This window comes from Chiloscyllium punctatum, chromosome 4, assembly GCF_047496795.1.
Source record: "Chiloscyllium punctatum isolate Juve2018m chromosome 4, sChiPun1.3, whole genome shotgun sequence".
Taxonomy (NCBI): Eukaryota; Metazoa; Chordata; class Chondrichthyes; order Orectolobiformes; family Hemiscylliidae; genus Chiloscyllium; species Chiloscyllium punctatum.
In genome coordinates, this window is record NC_092742.1 from 49,855,649 (window position 1) to 49,872,871 (window position 17,223).

At 41.9% G+C, this 17,223-nt stretch overlaps 1 protein-coding gene across 4 annotated transcripts in view; it reads right to left on the minus strand.

The window, feature by feature from the left end:
• Positions 1 to 14,136: 14,136 nt before the first annotated feature.
• The window catches only part of LOC140476284 (uncharacterized), a 105,662-nt gene continuing 102,575 nt past the window's right edge, over positions 14,137 to 17,223 (minus strand). For all 4 annotated transcript variants that reach the window (XM_072568654.1, XM_072568653.1, XM_072568655.1 and 1 more), the window contains one exon: positions 14,137 to 16,686. In XM_072568654.1, the coding sequence (XP_072424755.1) occupies positions 15,635 to 16,686 (1,052 nt within the window). In that variant the 3' untranslated portion in view covers positions 14,137 to 15,634. The remainder of the gene's footprint in view (positions 16,687 to 17,223) is intronic.

Sequence of the window (17,223 nt, forward strand, 5' to 3'; positions counted from 1 at the left end):
GCATGATTGATAGTGCTGGAGTACAAATACAATCAGTTCATTTGGACCTTGCAGATGTTCACAACGTTGATGCTGCCAGACCAGCGATTGCACATATACCAATATAGACCGTAAGACCATTAGATATAGGAACAGAATTAGGCCATTTAGCCCATCAAAGCTCTGCCATTTAATCATGACTCAATCCCCTTCTCATACCTTCTCCCCGTAACTTTTGATCCCCTTACTAATCAAGCACCTATCTAGCCATGGGTCAAGATTAGAGTGGTGCTGGAAAAATACAGCAGGTAAGGCAGCATCCGAGGAACGGAAAATCAACATTCTGAGCAAAAGCCCTTCATCAGGAATTCCTGATGAAGGGCTTTTGCCCAAAACGTCGATTCTCCTCGGATATTGCCTGACCTGCCGTGCTTTTCCAGCACCACTCTAATCTTGACTCCAACCTCCTGCATCTGCAGTACCCACTTCTACCTATCTAGTTATGTCTTAAATACACTCAATGACTTGGCCTCCACAGTCTGTTGTGGCAACAGGTTCCACAGGTTCACCATTCTCTGGCTGCAGACATTCCTCCACATCTCGATTCTACAGGGTCGTGCCTTCACTCTGAGGCTGTGCCCTCAGGTCCTAGTCTCTCCCACTAGAGGTAATAACTTTTGTGTGTCCACTCCATCCAGGCTGCTGTATGATGTGACCTTATATTAACCAGTCAGACATCAGAACCAGAAAACAAACAACAGTGGACACTTGCAAAATGCAAGAAAACACAGGGTGCCTCACTTTCTTTTGAATTAGCTGAACTAAAATCTCAGCTCTCTACTGCTGAGAGAAAACCAAACTTCGAGAGTAAAAGGCTGAACAACTGGCTCAGAATAAATCCAAACTTGGAGAACACTGTCTCAGAGATGATGAAGTATTTAAGTGATGCCTCTGCTCAGCTCCCAAAGATGAACTAACAGCTGAAAGAGCAAGGAGTAAGAAAAGCTATAAGTTCCGTATCATTAATCAAAGAAAAAGATTGCCAGTCCACAGGAAGATATGATCAATTGGAATATAATACAGACCAGACTGAACAGGAACAGCTGCAGAAAGATTAGCTTGAGCCCATAACAATGCTGAAGGAAGTGGCCAACAGGCAAAAAAACGGGTGGAGGTGCACAGTACTGTATAGGCATCAATAATCTGCAAGCCACCTATGGAACAGTTGTTTAGAAAAAATGCCAGCAAAGGCCAGCAAAAGTCAGAGAACTCACGCAGCACATGAAGGGAATACAACAACTGCTGAAGTAGCAAGTGGAAAAGGCCCAGCTTTTCGAGAAAACAAAACAAAATGGCAAGACAATCAGAAAGAAAAGGCTGTATCACATTGACAATAGACAATAGACAATAGGTGCAGGAGTAGGCCATTCTGCCCTTCGAGCCTGCACCACCATTCAATATGATCATGGCTGATCATCCTTAATCAGTATCCTGTTCCTGCCTTATCTCCATAACCCTTGATTCCACAATCCTTGAGAGCTCTATCCAACTCTTTCTTAAATGAATTCAGAGACTGGGCCTCCACTGCCTTCTGGGGCAGAGCATTCCACACAGCCACCACTCTCTGGGTGAAGTAGTTTCTCCTCATCTCTGTCCTAAATGGTCTACCCCGTATTTTTAAGCTGTGTCCTCTGGTTCAGCACTCACCCATCAGCGGAAACATGTTTCCTGCTGCCAGAGTGTCCAGTCCTTTCATAATCTTATATGTCTCAATCATATCCCCTCTCAGTCTTCTAAACTCAAGGGTATACAAGCCCAGTTGCTCCAGTCTTTCAGAGTAAGGTAATCCCGCCATTCCAGGAATTGACCTCATGAACCTACGCTGCACTCCCTCAATAGCCAGAATGTCTTTCCTCAAATTTGGAGACCAGAACTGCACACAGTACTCCAGGTGTGGTCTCACCAGGGCCCTGTACAGCTGCAGAAGAACCTCTTTGCTTCTATACTCAATCCCTCTTGTTATGAAGGCCAGCATGCTATTAGCCTTCTTCACACCCTGCTGCACCTGCATGCTTACCTTCATTGACTGGTGTACAAGAATACCCAGATCTCTCTGTACTGCCCCTTTACCTAAATTGATTCCATTTAGATAGTAATCTGCCTTCCTGTTCTTGCCTCCAAAGTGGATAACCATACATTTATCCACATTAAACTGCATCTGCCATGCATCTGACCACTCACCTAACTTGTCCAGGTCACCCTGTCATCTCCTAACATTCTCATCACATTTCACCCTGCCACCCAGCTTAGTATCATCAGCAAATTTGCTAGTGTTATTACTAATACCATCTTCTATATCATTAACATATATTGTAAAAAGCTGCGGTCCCAGTACTGATCCCTGCGGTACCCCACTGGTCACTGCCTGCCATTCCGAAATGGAGCCGTTTATCACTACTCTTTGTTTCCTATCAGCCAACCAACTTTCAATCCAAGTTAGTACTTTGCCCCCAATACCATGCACCCTAATTTTGCTCACTAACCTCCTATGTGGGACTTTATCAAAAGCTTTCTGAAAGTCTTGGTACACTACATCTACTGGATCTCCCTCATCCATCTTCAGAATTACATTCTCAAAGAATTCCAGAAGATTAGTCAAGCATGATTTCCCCTTCTTAAATCCATGCTGACTCTGACCTATCCTGTTACTACTATCCAGATGTGTCGTAATTTTATCCTTTATAATAGACTCCAGCATCTTTCTCACCACTGAGGTCAGACTAACTGGTCTATAATTTCCTGCTTTCTCTCTCCCACCTTTCTTGAAAACTGGTATAACATTAGCCACCCTCCAATCTGCAGGAACTGATCCCGAATCAATCGAACTCTGGAAAATAATCACCAACGCATCCACGATTTCTCAAGCTACCCCCTTCAGTACCCTGGGATGTAGACCATCAGGCCCCGGAGACTTATCAACCTTCAGACCTAACAGTCTCTCCAACACCAATTCCTGGCAAATATAAATTCCCTTCAGTTCAGGTCCTTCAGCCACTGTTACCTCAGGGAGATTGCTTGTGTCTTCCCCAGTGAACACAGATCTGAAGTACCAATTCAATCTTCTGCCATTTCTTTGTTCTCTATAATATATTTCCCTGTTTCTGTCTTCAAGGGTCCAATTTTAGTCCTAACCATTTTTTTGCCTTTCACATACCTAAAAAAACTTTTACTATCCTCCTTTATATTATTGGCCAGTTTACCTTCATACCTCATTTTTTCTCTGCGTATTTCCTTCTTAGTAATCCTCTGTTGTTCTTTAAAAGCTTCTCAGTCCTCCATTTTCCCACTTATCTTTGCTATGTTATACTTTTTCTCTTTTAACTTTATATGTTTCTTAACTTCCCTCGTCAGCCATGGCCACCCATGCCTCCTCCTAGGATCTTTCTTCCTTTTTGGAATGAATTGATCCTGCAACTTCTGCAATATACACAGAAATATCCACCATTGTTCCTCCACTGTCATCCCTGCTAAGATATTGCACCATTGAACTTTGGTCAGCACCTCCCTCATAGCTCCATAGTTCCCTTTATTCAACAGAAGTACTGTCACTTCCGACTGTACCCTCTCCCTCTCAAATTGCAGATTGAAGCTTATTGTATTATGGTCACTACTTCCAAATGGCTCCTTTGCTTCGAGGTCCCTGACCAATTCTGGTTCATTGCACAATACCAGATCCAGAATTGCCTTCCTCCTGGTCGGCTTCAACACCAGCTGTTCTAAGAATCCATCTCTGAGGCACTCCACAAAGTCTCTTTCATAAGGTCCAATACCATCCTGATTCTCCCAGTCTACCTGCATGTTGAAATCCCCCATAACAACTGTAGTAACATCTTTGCGACAGGCCAATTTCAGCTCCTGATTTAACTTACATCCGACATCCAGACTACTGTTTGGGGGCCTCTAGATAACTCTCAAGAGGGTCTTTTTACCCTTAGTATTTCTCAGCTCTATCCATACTGACTCTACATCCCCTGATTCTAGGTCCTTCCGCACAAGGGACTGAATATCACCCCTTACCAAGATGGCCACCCCACCCCCTCTGCCCATCAGTTTGTCCTTATGATAGCACGTGTAGCTTTGAATATTCATTTCCCAGGCCCTGTCCACTTGAAGCCACGTCTATTATCCCCACAATATCATATCTGCCAATTTCCAAAAGAGCCTCAAGCTCATCCATCTTATTTCTAATGCTTCGTGCATTCATGTATAGTATTTTTAATTTGTTACTGCCCTCACCCTTCCCATCAACTCCTATTTCACTCAACCTTACAGTATGATCCCTTTCTGAGTTTTCTGCCTCACTTATACAGTTGTCTTTCTTGACTTCCCTTGTTCTAACTTTCCCTCCAATTTCCTTCTTAAACATCCAGTTTGTCCCCTCCCCCCAGCTACTTAGTTTAAACGTAGCTGTGTTGCAGTAGCAAACCTGCCTGCCAGAATGCTGGTTCCTAACCTATTAAGGTGCAAACTGTCTCTCTTGTAGAATTTGTGCTTACTACAAAGCAAACCCCAATGATCCAATGGGAGTCAACTACATCTCCAGACAAAATCATCATCATGAGATCCAGATGTCTCAAGAAACCACTGACACATTATAGAGACAAGCAAGCTCTTTGTTCTTTAAACCAGTTGATTTTGGTTTGGAAGAAAGGTTGATGTCGTATGTGTACTTATCTTTAAAATAAGCACTGACTCTAAATGCTGCGTATATACAATGTTGCAACCCCCACCCACCACCCTGTCTGGCCGGCTTGAGTAGACAGGACACACAGGAACAATGTCTGCATTATAACTGACAAGGTGTTTTGCTGTCTTAAAGAAATCAGGCCACAGAGTTAATTCATCCCAAATGAGTGCTTGATTATTAGAGCATATTTGTTAGTGTGACAAAAACCTTCCGGATTTGACAGAAATGTTTAGCTCACACCCACCCCATGGAAAGCCGCAGGAGTGGATATCATCAGGAGAAGACAGGAGGCAATCCCTTTCTACAGCAGTAACTGTAATATTCTATCAGTATGGATGAGGAAGTGGCTAGGTCAGTGCTTGAATCAGTGGGTGAGATGGGTAGCTGGTTGGATCACTGGGTAGCTGGGAGAAGTAGGTAGGTAAGGGAGGTGATTAAATGTGACAGTAGGAAGATGCCTGAGGTGGGCGAGTGGATAATTGGGTGGTTGAGAGGTAGGTCAAGCTGGAGGGTAGTTGGAGAGTGGGGATGGTTAAGGGTCAGTGGTATAGTTGCAGTTACTCAGATGTTAGACCAAGTTTTAAACTGGTTAACATTTCCTGGACAATTATGAAGATAAATACTGTCTCAAATTTCTGACTTGGAAATATTGTCAATCTGAAATGTTCTGGGCAATTCCTATATTTGTCCAAACATTAGAACCTCCATGGAGCCCTGATGTGAGTTTTCAGTCATAAACTCTGTCTCCAACAATCCAGAGACTTAAAGGTTTGGGCTGATTCTGATTTTGTATGATCTTGAGGGAGGTCATCCGAATTACGAGTAAGTGTTAGCAGAAGTGCCACATACCTAATTTGGTCATGAGTGACACAAATGATTTATAAAATGTTTATATTCTCGAGTTTAATATCTTTTTATGATTCAGCACACACAGCCTCATTCTACACTCTGCAAATGTACAGGGGTTAACTGAGTAGTTGGCGCATGTGAGAAGGAATCAACAATAAGAAATCTCATTCTTAAAGGCTTTCTTATTTACTGTGCAATGTTGTTACAACGGCTATTTAAAAAAGTAAATATATTAGTTGAGAATATCTTGCTAAACACTCATTACTAAAAATGGACTTCCCCATTTATAAAAGAAGCAACATCTCTTCAGAATGTATTTTTGAATTTCCTTATTTAGCAGTTTTGTGCAAGAACACATGCAAGTTAGAAGTTTCAGAGCTGGTTGCAGTTTTGCATTGTTTCCAACTTGGTAATAGTGACAAGAATTCTGAAAAAGATCAACAGCAGAACTGTACAGTTTGGTGTAGAGATGCAGAGGAGTCCAACATTTTCACATGATTCGTGCTGCCTAAGTCTGCCAAGTTTACTCATGAAAAGCAGTCGACTGGCCTTCAATCCATATTAGGTATTAATACAGATTGATGCACTTCAAAGGATTACAGTAAGTATGCCAAACAAAACAAGGCATCTGATTGGTCAGGGCTGCTATGATTTAATGTTTTTTCTGAACTGACTCAAGATCTGAGCCCTTTCCTAGGTTATATTAATGAAATCTTGTTACAGAATTTATGAAATCATGTTAGCCACTCTGGTAATGGTAAAAATTTTGATTTGTTTATTGAATTCCTCTGGAATGCAAAGTCTTTCACTTGTTCTTCTTTTTCCTATTTTTTAGTTTTGATCAGTGTTCTCTCAGGTAAATAGAAATTTGGGAATCTTCAGGGAATGAGTTGCAGTGCTGACTGTTGAATCAGTTCAGACCTTTCCTCATGTTACTTACTGTCGGTAACAATTCACACAAGTGGAGCTTTGTAAATGGTAGGATTTTGACATCAACAAAAATGTGGGTATTAAGTCAGGGAACTGACAGCAGGAGACCCAAACTAATTTGATTAATCGGGTTTTGGAAGGAAATGATTCTTTACTATCTGTGTTTACAGTGTTTGGATGAGGGGGTGGTACTGGGTGAGATGCTCTTTAGAAGGTCTATGTGGACTTGATAGGCTGGATGGCCTGTTGTCATACTGTAGGGATCCTATGGAAGGCAGGTCAGGGAGACAATCTTGAAGGGGAAATAGCTAGAACTGATCACAAAGTGTTGTATCCGCTGCCTTCCTCAAAATTCTGCATAGCACATTTGTTGAATGTCCACCGATAGCTGGGTGCCTCACAGTCTAGTACAAAGCGAGCATGCTGTGCACACTCTGCCCACCTGAAAATGATACAGTTCTACAATTGATGCGCATATGTAAGGAGCTTATTACCAAAAACTGGTGGAAGTACAGCTTGCTCAAGTTGTCACCTTTCCAATATTGCTTGTGAACCTCTCAGAATGGGCAGTGGACCACCTGGATGCTGCCTCTAATAAGGAGATCTGTGCCCTATTACGCTTTGTGCTGGTTGTACAAGTATCCATCACTTCCCTGGCATTGAGCTGATGTCTGTTCTGTGATAGCTAGAAACAGAGGTGGTTTTTGTAATGAGATAGTGAGGAACTGGAGTTCACTGATTGCTCAGTCTAACTCTGTCTTCATTGCAATGCTCCATAAACATGATTCTCCTAAACCCTTACTCATGCAATTAGGCAACAGCAGACAGCCAGCCTTATCACATTACCATGACTGCTCTCGGTCCAATTTCCATACCACTTCACACCCTTCAGGGCTTTACTTTGGAGCTCAGAGCTACCTAGAACTTACACTCTTCTGCCAATTTGCTTTGTGTGCAGCGATAAAATATGCATCTAAATAGGAGGGATGTAGTATATGGCTGTTAACTTTCAATCTTAACACTCACTCACTTTGTACTTAGTTGGAAGTTGCCAGACTCTCAGACTTGCATTGTTCTTTGATGCAGAGGGAGAGGCAGGCAACTTGTCATGGAGGTTAGCCATGAACAGTCAAGAGGTGAACATGTTGCTGTTCAGCACCAAGCAGTGTCAATTTCACACTTATAACATGTACTGGTAGCTTATGTGGCAAACATACTGCATGTACTTCAGCCAAATGGCCATGTCCATAAGTTAAAGTGGAGCAGTGTTTATTAGGGTGCTCCTGAATGTAACATCGAGTCTTTCTGAGAGAAAGATGCACATAGATTGAGATTGAGATCCTTTGTCTCCCTTTTGTTTTGCCATTGATGCTGAACACCTATGGCTAGAGTGATGGAGTGCAGGTCCATGTGTATATCTAACAGAGACTGAGTTTGCAGGACCTGACCCTCCAGATTGGCCAATAACCTGTCCACAGAAACAGGCAGACACACATATGCCAGAGATAGCAGGGCAGTGATACATTGGGGGCCTCCTCCATCCTTCATTCCAATTTACTAAGTGCCTCTGACAAATCCTGAGCCTATCTTTGCATTTTTGACCAAGAAATAATGGCCAAGGCCATAGGATCGTCTTCTGCCCCGGTGCTGAGCATTTGTCTTGTCTTTGGCAAAAGTCTGAGTGTCAGTAACTGGGGTCAGTTCATTGTTAACCAACCATGGAGGCACGTCAGCGATGTACTCACCATATTGTGCTCCTGAGTCTAACCCAGATACAATACCCTACCGAGGTTAAAATCCTTCAAGCTGCTGGAGGGTACAGGTGAAAGCCTTTCTGTACATCCTCCATGTTCAGTGCTTCCTCCTCAGATGTGGAGAGCTGGAGTCAAAACTCAGATCTCCAGTGCTGGCTTATTTTTGTCTGATGTTCCCTGGGATCCATTAGTGCCTGCTTAAGAGAACAGAGGGAATGAATTGTTCTAAGAGGGAAAAATTTATGCAGGTTAAGATTGAGTTGATACTGGTGGTACTGGCAGTGCAACATTGGTTGCACATTGAGGTCTGTCTGTCTCCACATGAGCGGAGATGGTATTTGTCAGCTAATTTTATGAATTTTCTCTTCAAATGGAGTGATGATGTCCACCATGCCACCATCAGTCTTGGCCCTCTCAACCCAGTTGTGTGCCAGCTTTTCCTGCAGTGTGAGACAAAGGGAGGAATTGAGTATGCTGTCAGTGGATGGATGTGGTGACTCAGGAGGATAAGAGGTGGTGTGATGGACCTAGTGAGTGGAGAAAGAAGTGCAGAGAATGGGAATAGTTAATAGTTTGGGAGGATGCTCTGGGTAAGAGCCATTGAGTGAACATTTTGCATACAATAGTGACAATTGTAATTCCTGAACCTAGGTGAGAGGCATGTATGGTGGCAGAGTTAGGCCCTGTGAGTGAGTGGGAGCAGTGGCACTTACCCTTGCAAAATGTGGAAGTTCATTGACCTTTTCTCTTGCACTATGGAGAGTTTGTTTTGCCAATGGCACAGCACTGACCTGGATCACAATCTTAGTTCAGAATGGATGTGTCTGATGACATGGTCAGCGGGATAAAGCTTTACCGTCTTCTCACTCACCCCATCCACCATCACCTCTCATCCCTGAAGGTACAGCTAGGTGGGTGATGGCATCCTTTTCTGGACCATGTGCTCAGCTGTAAAGTAACGCAATACAAGGCCCAATCCCTGGTTTGCAGCATCTGAAGAAGTGTACAGCTGGGCTTTAAGTATGGTGCCAGAAGATCCTGGCAGTGGTGAGCAATCTGCCTTTCCTGCTATGTGATTCCACAACAAGGTAAACAAAAAGGCCAGTTGCATATTTAATCAGATAAACATGACAAAAGTTACTGTAAGCTATGTATCTTAAAATCTTGCTCATGCCCGAAATGTCGATTCTCCTGCTCCTTGGATGCTGCCTGACCTGCTGCACTTTTCCAGCAACACATTTTCTGCTATGTATCTTACTCAATATATCACTTTAACTTAAAATTCAAACATTCAGCCCCAATTATGTTTGTTGAAAAGGTTTGAGATCGAGTAATATATGTTGTACTTTTTAAAAGTTTTCTTAATTTGTGATAAACATAAATATCTCAATGAAGAGTATAGGAGAGCATGCCAGGAACAGTACTCGACCTACTTAAAAGATTTGGCATTAACCTGATGAAGCTACAGGGCTGCTTGCATGCCAAACAGCATAAGCAATAAGTGATAGACAGACCTAAGCGATCCCACACCAACAGATCAGATTTAAACTCTGCCATCCTGCCACATCTTGTCATGAATGGGTTCAGACAGTTAAACAGCTCACTGGTGAAGAAAGCTCCAGAAATATCCCCGTTCTCAATGATAGGGCCAGAATATCAGGGCAAAAGATCCGGCTGAATCACTTACAAAAACCTTAACCAAAGGTGTCAAGTGACCTCACCCAGAGGTTCTCCATTTCATTGATGTCAATCTTCAGCCAATTCAATTCATTCCATGTAATATCAAGTGGCTGGAGACATTGGATAGTGCAAAGGCTTTGGAACTTGATAACATTCAAACATTAGTACTGAAGACTTGCACTCTAGAACTTTCCACTTCCCTAGCCTTGTAGCTACAGCACTAGCACATTGGTTAGGTATGTCCAGTACAAAAGAAGTGAGACAAAACTAATCCAGCCAATTACTGCCCCATCAATCAATTGTCGAACATGATGGAAAGTGTCATCAACAGTGCTATCAAAGAGCACTTGCTTAGCAATAATTTGCTCAATGATATTCAGTTTGGATTCTGCCATGACCACTCACCTCCTCATCTAATTACATCCTTGGTTCAAACATGAACAAAAGAGATGAGGTAAGTGTGACTGCCCTTGACATCAAGGCTGCATTTGACCAAGCATGACATTAAAGAGTCCCAGCAAAACTGGAGAGAAAGTGAATTGGGAGAAAACTTTTCATTGGTTGGAGTCATACCCCGCATGAAGGAAGCCAGGTTTGGTTATTGGAGGTCAATCATTTCAACTACAGCACATCTCTACAGGAATTCCTGAGGGTTATGTTCTAGGCCAAAGCATCTTCAGCTGCTTCATCAATGATTTTCCCTCTGTCATAAGGTCAGAAATTCTGTTGTTTAAGCCTGATTGCACAATGTTCAACACCACTCATGACGGCTCAGAAACTGGAGCAGTCCATGTCCTGGGCAATATCTAGATTCAGACTGGCAAGTAGGAGAAAGTGAGGACTGCAGATGCTGGGGATCAGAGCTTAAAAATGTGTTGCTGGAAAAGCACAGCAGGTCAGGCAGCATCCAAGGAGCAGGAGAATCAACGCTGTGGGCATAAGTCCTTCTTCAGGAATGAGGAGGGTGTGCCAAGCAGGCTAAGATAAAGGAGGGACTTGGGGGAGGGGCGTTGGGAATGCGATAGGTGGAAGGAGGTTAAGGTGAGGGTGACAGGCCAGAGAGAGGTCGGGAAGAAGATTGCAGGTCAAGAAGGCAGTGCTGAGTCTGAGGGCTGGGACTGAGAAAAGGTGGGAGGAGGGGAAATGAGGAAGCTGGAGAAATCCGCATTCATCCCCTGTGGTTGGAGGGTTCCTAGGCAGAAGATGAGTCACTCTTCCTCCAGGCGTCGTGTTGCCATGGTCTGGCGATGGAGGAGGCCAAGGACCTGCATGTCCTTGGCGGAGTGAGAGGGGGAGTTAAAGTGTTCAGCCACGGGGCAGTTGGGTTGGTTGGTGAAACTTGCGGAACGTTTCAGAGAACACCTCTGGGACACCCGCACCAACCAACCCAACCGCCCCGTGGCTGAACACTTTAACTCCCCCTCCCACTCCGCCAAGGACACGCAGATCCTTGGCCTCCTCCATCGCCAGACCATGGCAACACGATGCCTGGAGGAAGAGCGACTCATCCTCCACCTAGGAACCCTCCAACCACAAGGGATGAATGCAGATTTCTCCAGCTTCCTCATTTCCCCTCCCTCCACCTTTTCTCAGTCCCAGCCCTCAGATTCAGTACCGCCTTCTTGACCTGCAATCTTCTTCCCGGCCTCTCCGTCCCCATCCCCTCTCCGGCCTACCACCCTCACCTTAACTTCCTTCCACCTATCGCATTCCCAACGCCCCTCCCCCAAGTCCCTCCTCCCTACCTTTTATCTTAGCCTGTTTGGCACACCCTCCTCATTCCTGAAGAAGGGCTTATGCCCAAAATGTCGATTCTCCTGCTCCTTGGTTGCTGCCTGACCTGCTGCACTTTTCCAGCAACACATTTTTAAGCTCAGACTGACAAGTGGCAAGTAACATTCATGCCACACAAATATCAGGCAATGACCATTTCCAAGAAGAGAGAATCTGATCATTTCTCCTTGACAGTCAATGGCATTACCATCTCTGAATCTCTCACTATGTACATCCTAGGGGTCACCATTGACCATAAATTGAACTGGGAGTGTGGTGCTGGAAAAGCACAGCATCTGAGGAACAGGAGAATCGATGTTTCAGGCAAAAGCCCTCCTTGATGAAGGGCTTTTTCCCGAAACGTCGATTCTCCTGCTCCTTGGATGCTGTCTGACCTGCTGTGCTTTTCCAGCACCACACTCCCAACTCTAATCTCCAGCATCTGCAGTCCTCACTTTCACCATAAACTGAACTGGACTAGTCACATTAATACAGTGGCTATGGGAACAGATTAGAGGCTCAGAATCCTGCAGCAGTTCGCTCACCTCCTGTTTCCTCAAAGCCGATCCACCATCTACAAACAGAGTATGCCTGAGTAAGTGTAGCTTCAACAGCACCCCAGAAACCCACAAAAATTACTATTTCAAAGGACAATGGCAGCAGATACAATAGAAACACTAGCACCTCCAATTTCCCTACTAAGCTACCCACCAGCCTGATTTTGAAATGTTAATAATCTTTCTCTGTGGCTGGATCAAAATCCTGGAATTCCCTCCTGAATGGCACATGGCCTGCAATGGTTTAAAGAAGGGAGTTCACCACCACCTTCTCAAGGGCATCTCGAGATAGGCAATAATTGCTGGCTCAGGAGCAACATTTACATACACTGAATGACCAAGAAACTCACATGGCCTAATGGGAGTATTTGTTATTCTTATTGGAACCTAATGGAAAGGGAGGAGCACATGGCAGTTCTGAGAACTCTAGTAAATACATCATGATAAACTGAGTGTATACTGTTCCTCTTTGGCATGCAGTGCAAAGTCGTGCTTGCTGTTTAACAGAAGGTAAGTATATGAGTATAAACTTAAAATAATTTAAGCTACAAAATAGCTGAGATGGCTCGTCCTTCAGATCTCTCTCCCTGTGAAGAAGGGCCTTTGTCCATCTGGTTTCTCTCTCTCCTGTGGTATGGCTAAATTAAGCAATTTATCATGGGAATGAACGTTTCCCATCACTACTGCATCTCAATTACATTGCACTACTATTGTAACCATTGAAAAGCCTTCAATTAATATTTCAATGAATGAGTAATATTTCAAACTGTTAAACATCACTGACTTGGAGTACAGTCATACATGTTCACGTGCTCTGTCAGAAATCTGAGCAGCTGGAAAAATGCTACTCATGATATCTATTTGCTTACCACAAACATGAAGTGACTTGGGGGAATGAACAAAAACTTTTCAAACTTCAAATGGCCCTGAACCGACAAGCATTCCTTCTACTAGAGGTGTTACTGATTACATTGTACAGAATCATTGAACAATTGTGGAAAATGAAAATGCTGAATTGTCGCAAACATGCATTTTTAAAAATATTTGATTAACAAAAAATGATTTATCAAATTAATGTAGAATAACACCTTTCATCTTTCCAAGAGTTTGAAATTAGATAATATACAGGAATCTGCTGGCAGAAACATTTTTTCTATTTTAGAAATTTATCTTTCCCTTACCTGCCATGCTATTCACAAGTTACTCTACAATCTAAAGTAACAGAGACAAGTTAATCTTGCTAACACGCTTTATAAAATGACCCGCTGAGGTGACCATAGGATCACATTCGCAGCTGGTTGCAGGACGATATTGAGCAGTAAACTGAAAGTGGGAAACTGTTCACATTCCCTGTCCTCCTCAGGCTCCCTGTGATTCTTCTTGCATTGAATGTGAGAGATCACTCTTCAGCTGTTTACTGGCCTTTACTCCTGACTCTGGGGATCCATAATTCTATGCAAAACCTCACAACTGACAGCAGGATCTTCAAAAGCAGTCCATGAAATAGAGAACAAGCTTCTATTGTACTTCTGTTGTACTTCTATTCTGGTGATTGATGAAGCTTCTGAAGTAAAATTACAATGGAACTTTTCTGATTCTCATCATATCCTCTTGAAACAGAAGGAAATTTTTTTCTTAAGTATGGGTCATCAATATGCTTGGACTCAGGGGTTGTATGCTAAACCAGGCAGTGATATTTATGAGTTAAATAGCAAAGGTCACTCCACCGACAAACAGATTGTCAACAAGCTGTTGGCACCCCAGCACCCCTACAACCCAAAACCGCAATCTTGCATTCTCAAACCATCAGATTTGTTAACATTCTGTGCAGAGTTGTCTCTTCAACCATACTAAGCAATCTTCCAAATTTTATGTCTAAACGGATATTTTATTGATGATACATACACAAAGTTAGCAATTGTAAGAAAACTTAGCAAAGCGAAATCAATATTCCATATGTGTAATACTCCACAGTAATTGTGGCATGAATCAACAGCAGCTTCCAGATTACAAATTTCAGTTAATCATATTTACAGCAAAATTATTCACACATATTTGGACACATTTTTTTACCATTTCCAGGAGAAGAAATGCATTAGAATTCCATATACTGAGCTTGATTGCCATTTTGAATTTAAATACTTGAGTGATGAATCCTTATTTGTGGCATTTTTACTGTGTGTTTTTCACATGCGTGCTTTAAATGTGTTTTATGACATCATGTATAACAAGAACTACATCAATGGCATAAAGCCCATGATAATTGTTGGAGAAATATTATGTTGTACAAATTGAGCAGTGCAGTGGATTAAGCCCCCTCTGAGACCTGGATTCAAGACAGACGTGATGAAAGTGTCTTCTACCTTCTGGTTATAAGAATTCTATATGAAATGAATCCTAGTGGTCTTGGGGCAAAAGCAGGAAATTACTCCTAAATTGACAACAATTGACAATGTCACTTAGATAGGCTCAGTGATAAATAATGACAAAAATCAAAATATATTACCGGCGCACTGTGATATATGTTTCTAAATGCTGAGGTTAATTGAGTGAAAAAAGTATCTCCGCAGGTGAAAATGTTTGATGCTGGCAATGGATGCTTTCTTTAGACTGAAAGTATTCCCTTCCTGACCATTATTGTAACTTAGCTTGATAAGGTCAAGAATAGTTTATTATGGTATGTCTTATACTATACCACTTAGGTCAGTGTGGCATATTTCTTAAATGTTACTTGTTTCGAACTTTAAGATAATTGAAGTTAAAGGTGCTTTTCATTGGAGATGGATTGTCGATGTTTAAGGTTCTTTTCTGATAAAATCTTAATTCTTTCATATTTACTCTTTATTCATGTTTCAGTTATCTTTGCCTAAAAACTTGAATGTACAAATCATATTGAGATTGTAATCCTTATTAACACTTAAGTTTAATGATACTAACTATGCAAATGATTATTCAGAAAGGATTAAGTAATGTGAAGACATAAAGTTACCATTCTTATTGACTGAAAACCATAGGTAAGGTGTGCGCCACCAAATAGTGATTTAAAGGCATGAATGTTGTCCCCATTATATTTGAATCAAACATAACTTTTGAGCAGCCTATAGACAAAAATATGCAAAGTGATGTATAATTTATTGAATTTTATTTTTAGTTCTGAATTTGTTATTATTGAAGCAAGTGTCATCATAGTTTGAAATTGTGATCTTTAACACTCAGTGCAAAATGAAATATCCTTATTGCTCTGTAAAACACCTCTCTTGCATGGAATAATCAAGTAGTTATTTAGTTAAATACAGCAAACAGCAAAGGTAACCACTGTGTAAAAGCATCATATCACCATTATGAACAAAGCTGTCCATGCATGCTTATTCCTTAGTTGTTGTGTTTTTAATTTCTTTTGTCTCAGACTTGCTTATAGAGATGGAAACAGATGTAGGTTGAGATATTTCAAAGAACTGTTTTTGTTCACTTTGAATCATTTCTCCCATTCTTCCAAAAACAGCCGATGTATCATCAGTAGCCATTGCTCCAGGAGCGATATCCCTTTGTAATACGGAACGCTCAGTTAAGACAACTACAGTTCCTCCTGTTTTGGTATATTTCTTAGTAAGGGTGGCAGATACAGTGTCATCTGATTTGGGAAAGTGGAATTCAGACAATTCAGCTGTCCCACTGGTAGCTTGTTCTTCAATGAGCGATTCTTTGGTGACAACTGTGGAATGTTCTGTTGGATGTGTGTGTGTTGTGCCTTCAGGTGGTGGGGATATTGGTAGGTTAAAACTTTGAGGGATTCCTGGTTTTGGGGTGCTTTGTTTATCATTTGATTTTGTAATTTTCATTCCAGTCAGAATAACTTGATGAGGCTCAGATGAAGTTTCACAGATTGGAACATGGCCTTGATGAGAAGGTTCTGGTTTACTTGCTTTGGTTGACTGGACATTTATTCTGAAATCACCTGATTCCAGCAAGGCAAGCTCAGTTCTGGCGGTTGATGTCACAACTTGACTGGGTGTTACCACGTATGCGCCTCCGGCTATGGTATCAGGGTCTTTAGATTTCATTGTTACTATTTGAGTTGTGCCATCATCAGTATCCTCAACCACTACTTCTTTTGATGTAGGCATAGTTGCTGGTGTTACTTCATCTGTAGGTAAAGAATCCTGGCCATCAGCTTTCACATCAGTCACTGGTTCTGTGCTCGAAGTTGGAATTTCATGTGCAGTTTGTTTTTCATCATCAGCGGCTTTTCCTTTCTTCCACGGTGAGGAAAAGTTAATTTTTGGAAATTTAAACCAACTTGTCCTCCCCTTTGATGGAGAACTTTCATCTGTTGTTGTCAGTTCAGCACCCCTTTGACCTTTCAGTTCAGGAGCTGTTTTATTTGAATGCTCGCGAGACTTTCCTTGAACTGATTGACCTGAAATGTCAAATATAAGAAACAAAGAACATCAAGGAATTTAAGTTTAACTTCACAATTTTTCTGATCAATATTCAATTCTACCCCACCTAGTTTTAATACTGCTTTCTGTTCAATGTGAATGGACATTAGAACATCTAGACTGGTGCTGCCAGACCTGCTGAGTTTCATTAACAATTTCTGTTTTTATATCACATCTCCAGCACCCACAGTTTTTTTGTTTTGTTATAAATCTAGGCTATTACATTGAACGTTATCCTTCTGCATGCTATTTAATTTTCACTGTGTGCACTTTATTGTCGGTAGATTTATGGTTGACCAATGCTTTCCACCTTCTTTCTCAAGCAGTTCTTTCACTAATGCTTTAGTGTGTGTCTTCTGTTTAGTTACATTGTCAGCAAATTTACAAATAACTGATTGTGAAATTGATTATTTCAGAACAGCATTAAATTTTGCTCTGATCATAATAAAACTGATAAACTCGAGAAATGGTTCAAATTGTTTGCTTAGGCTCAATGATCTGGTTCTAGAGGAATG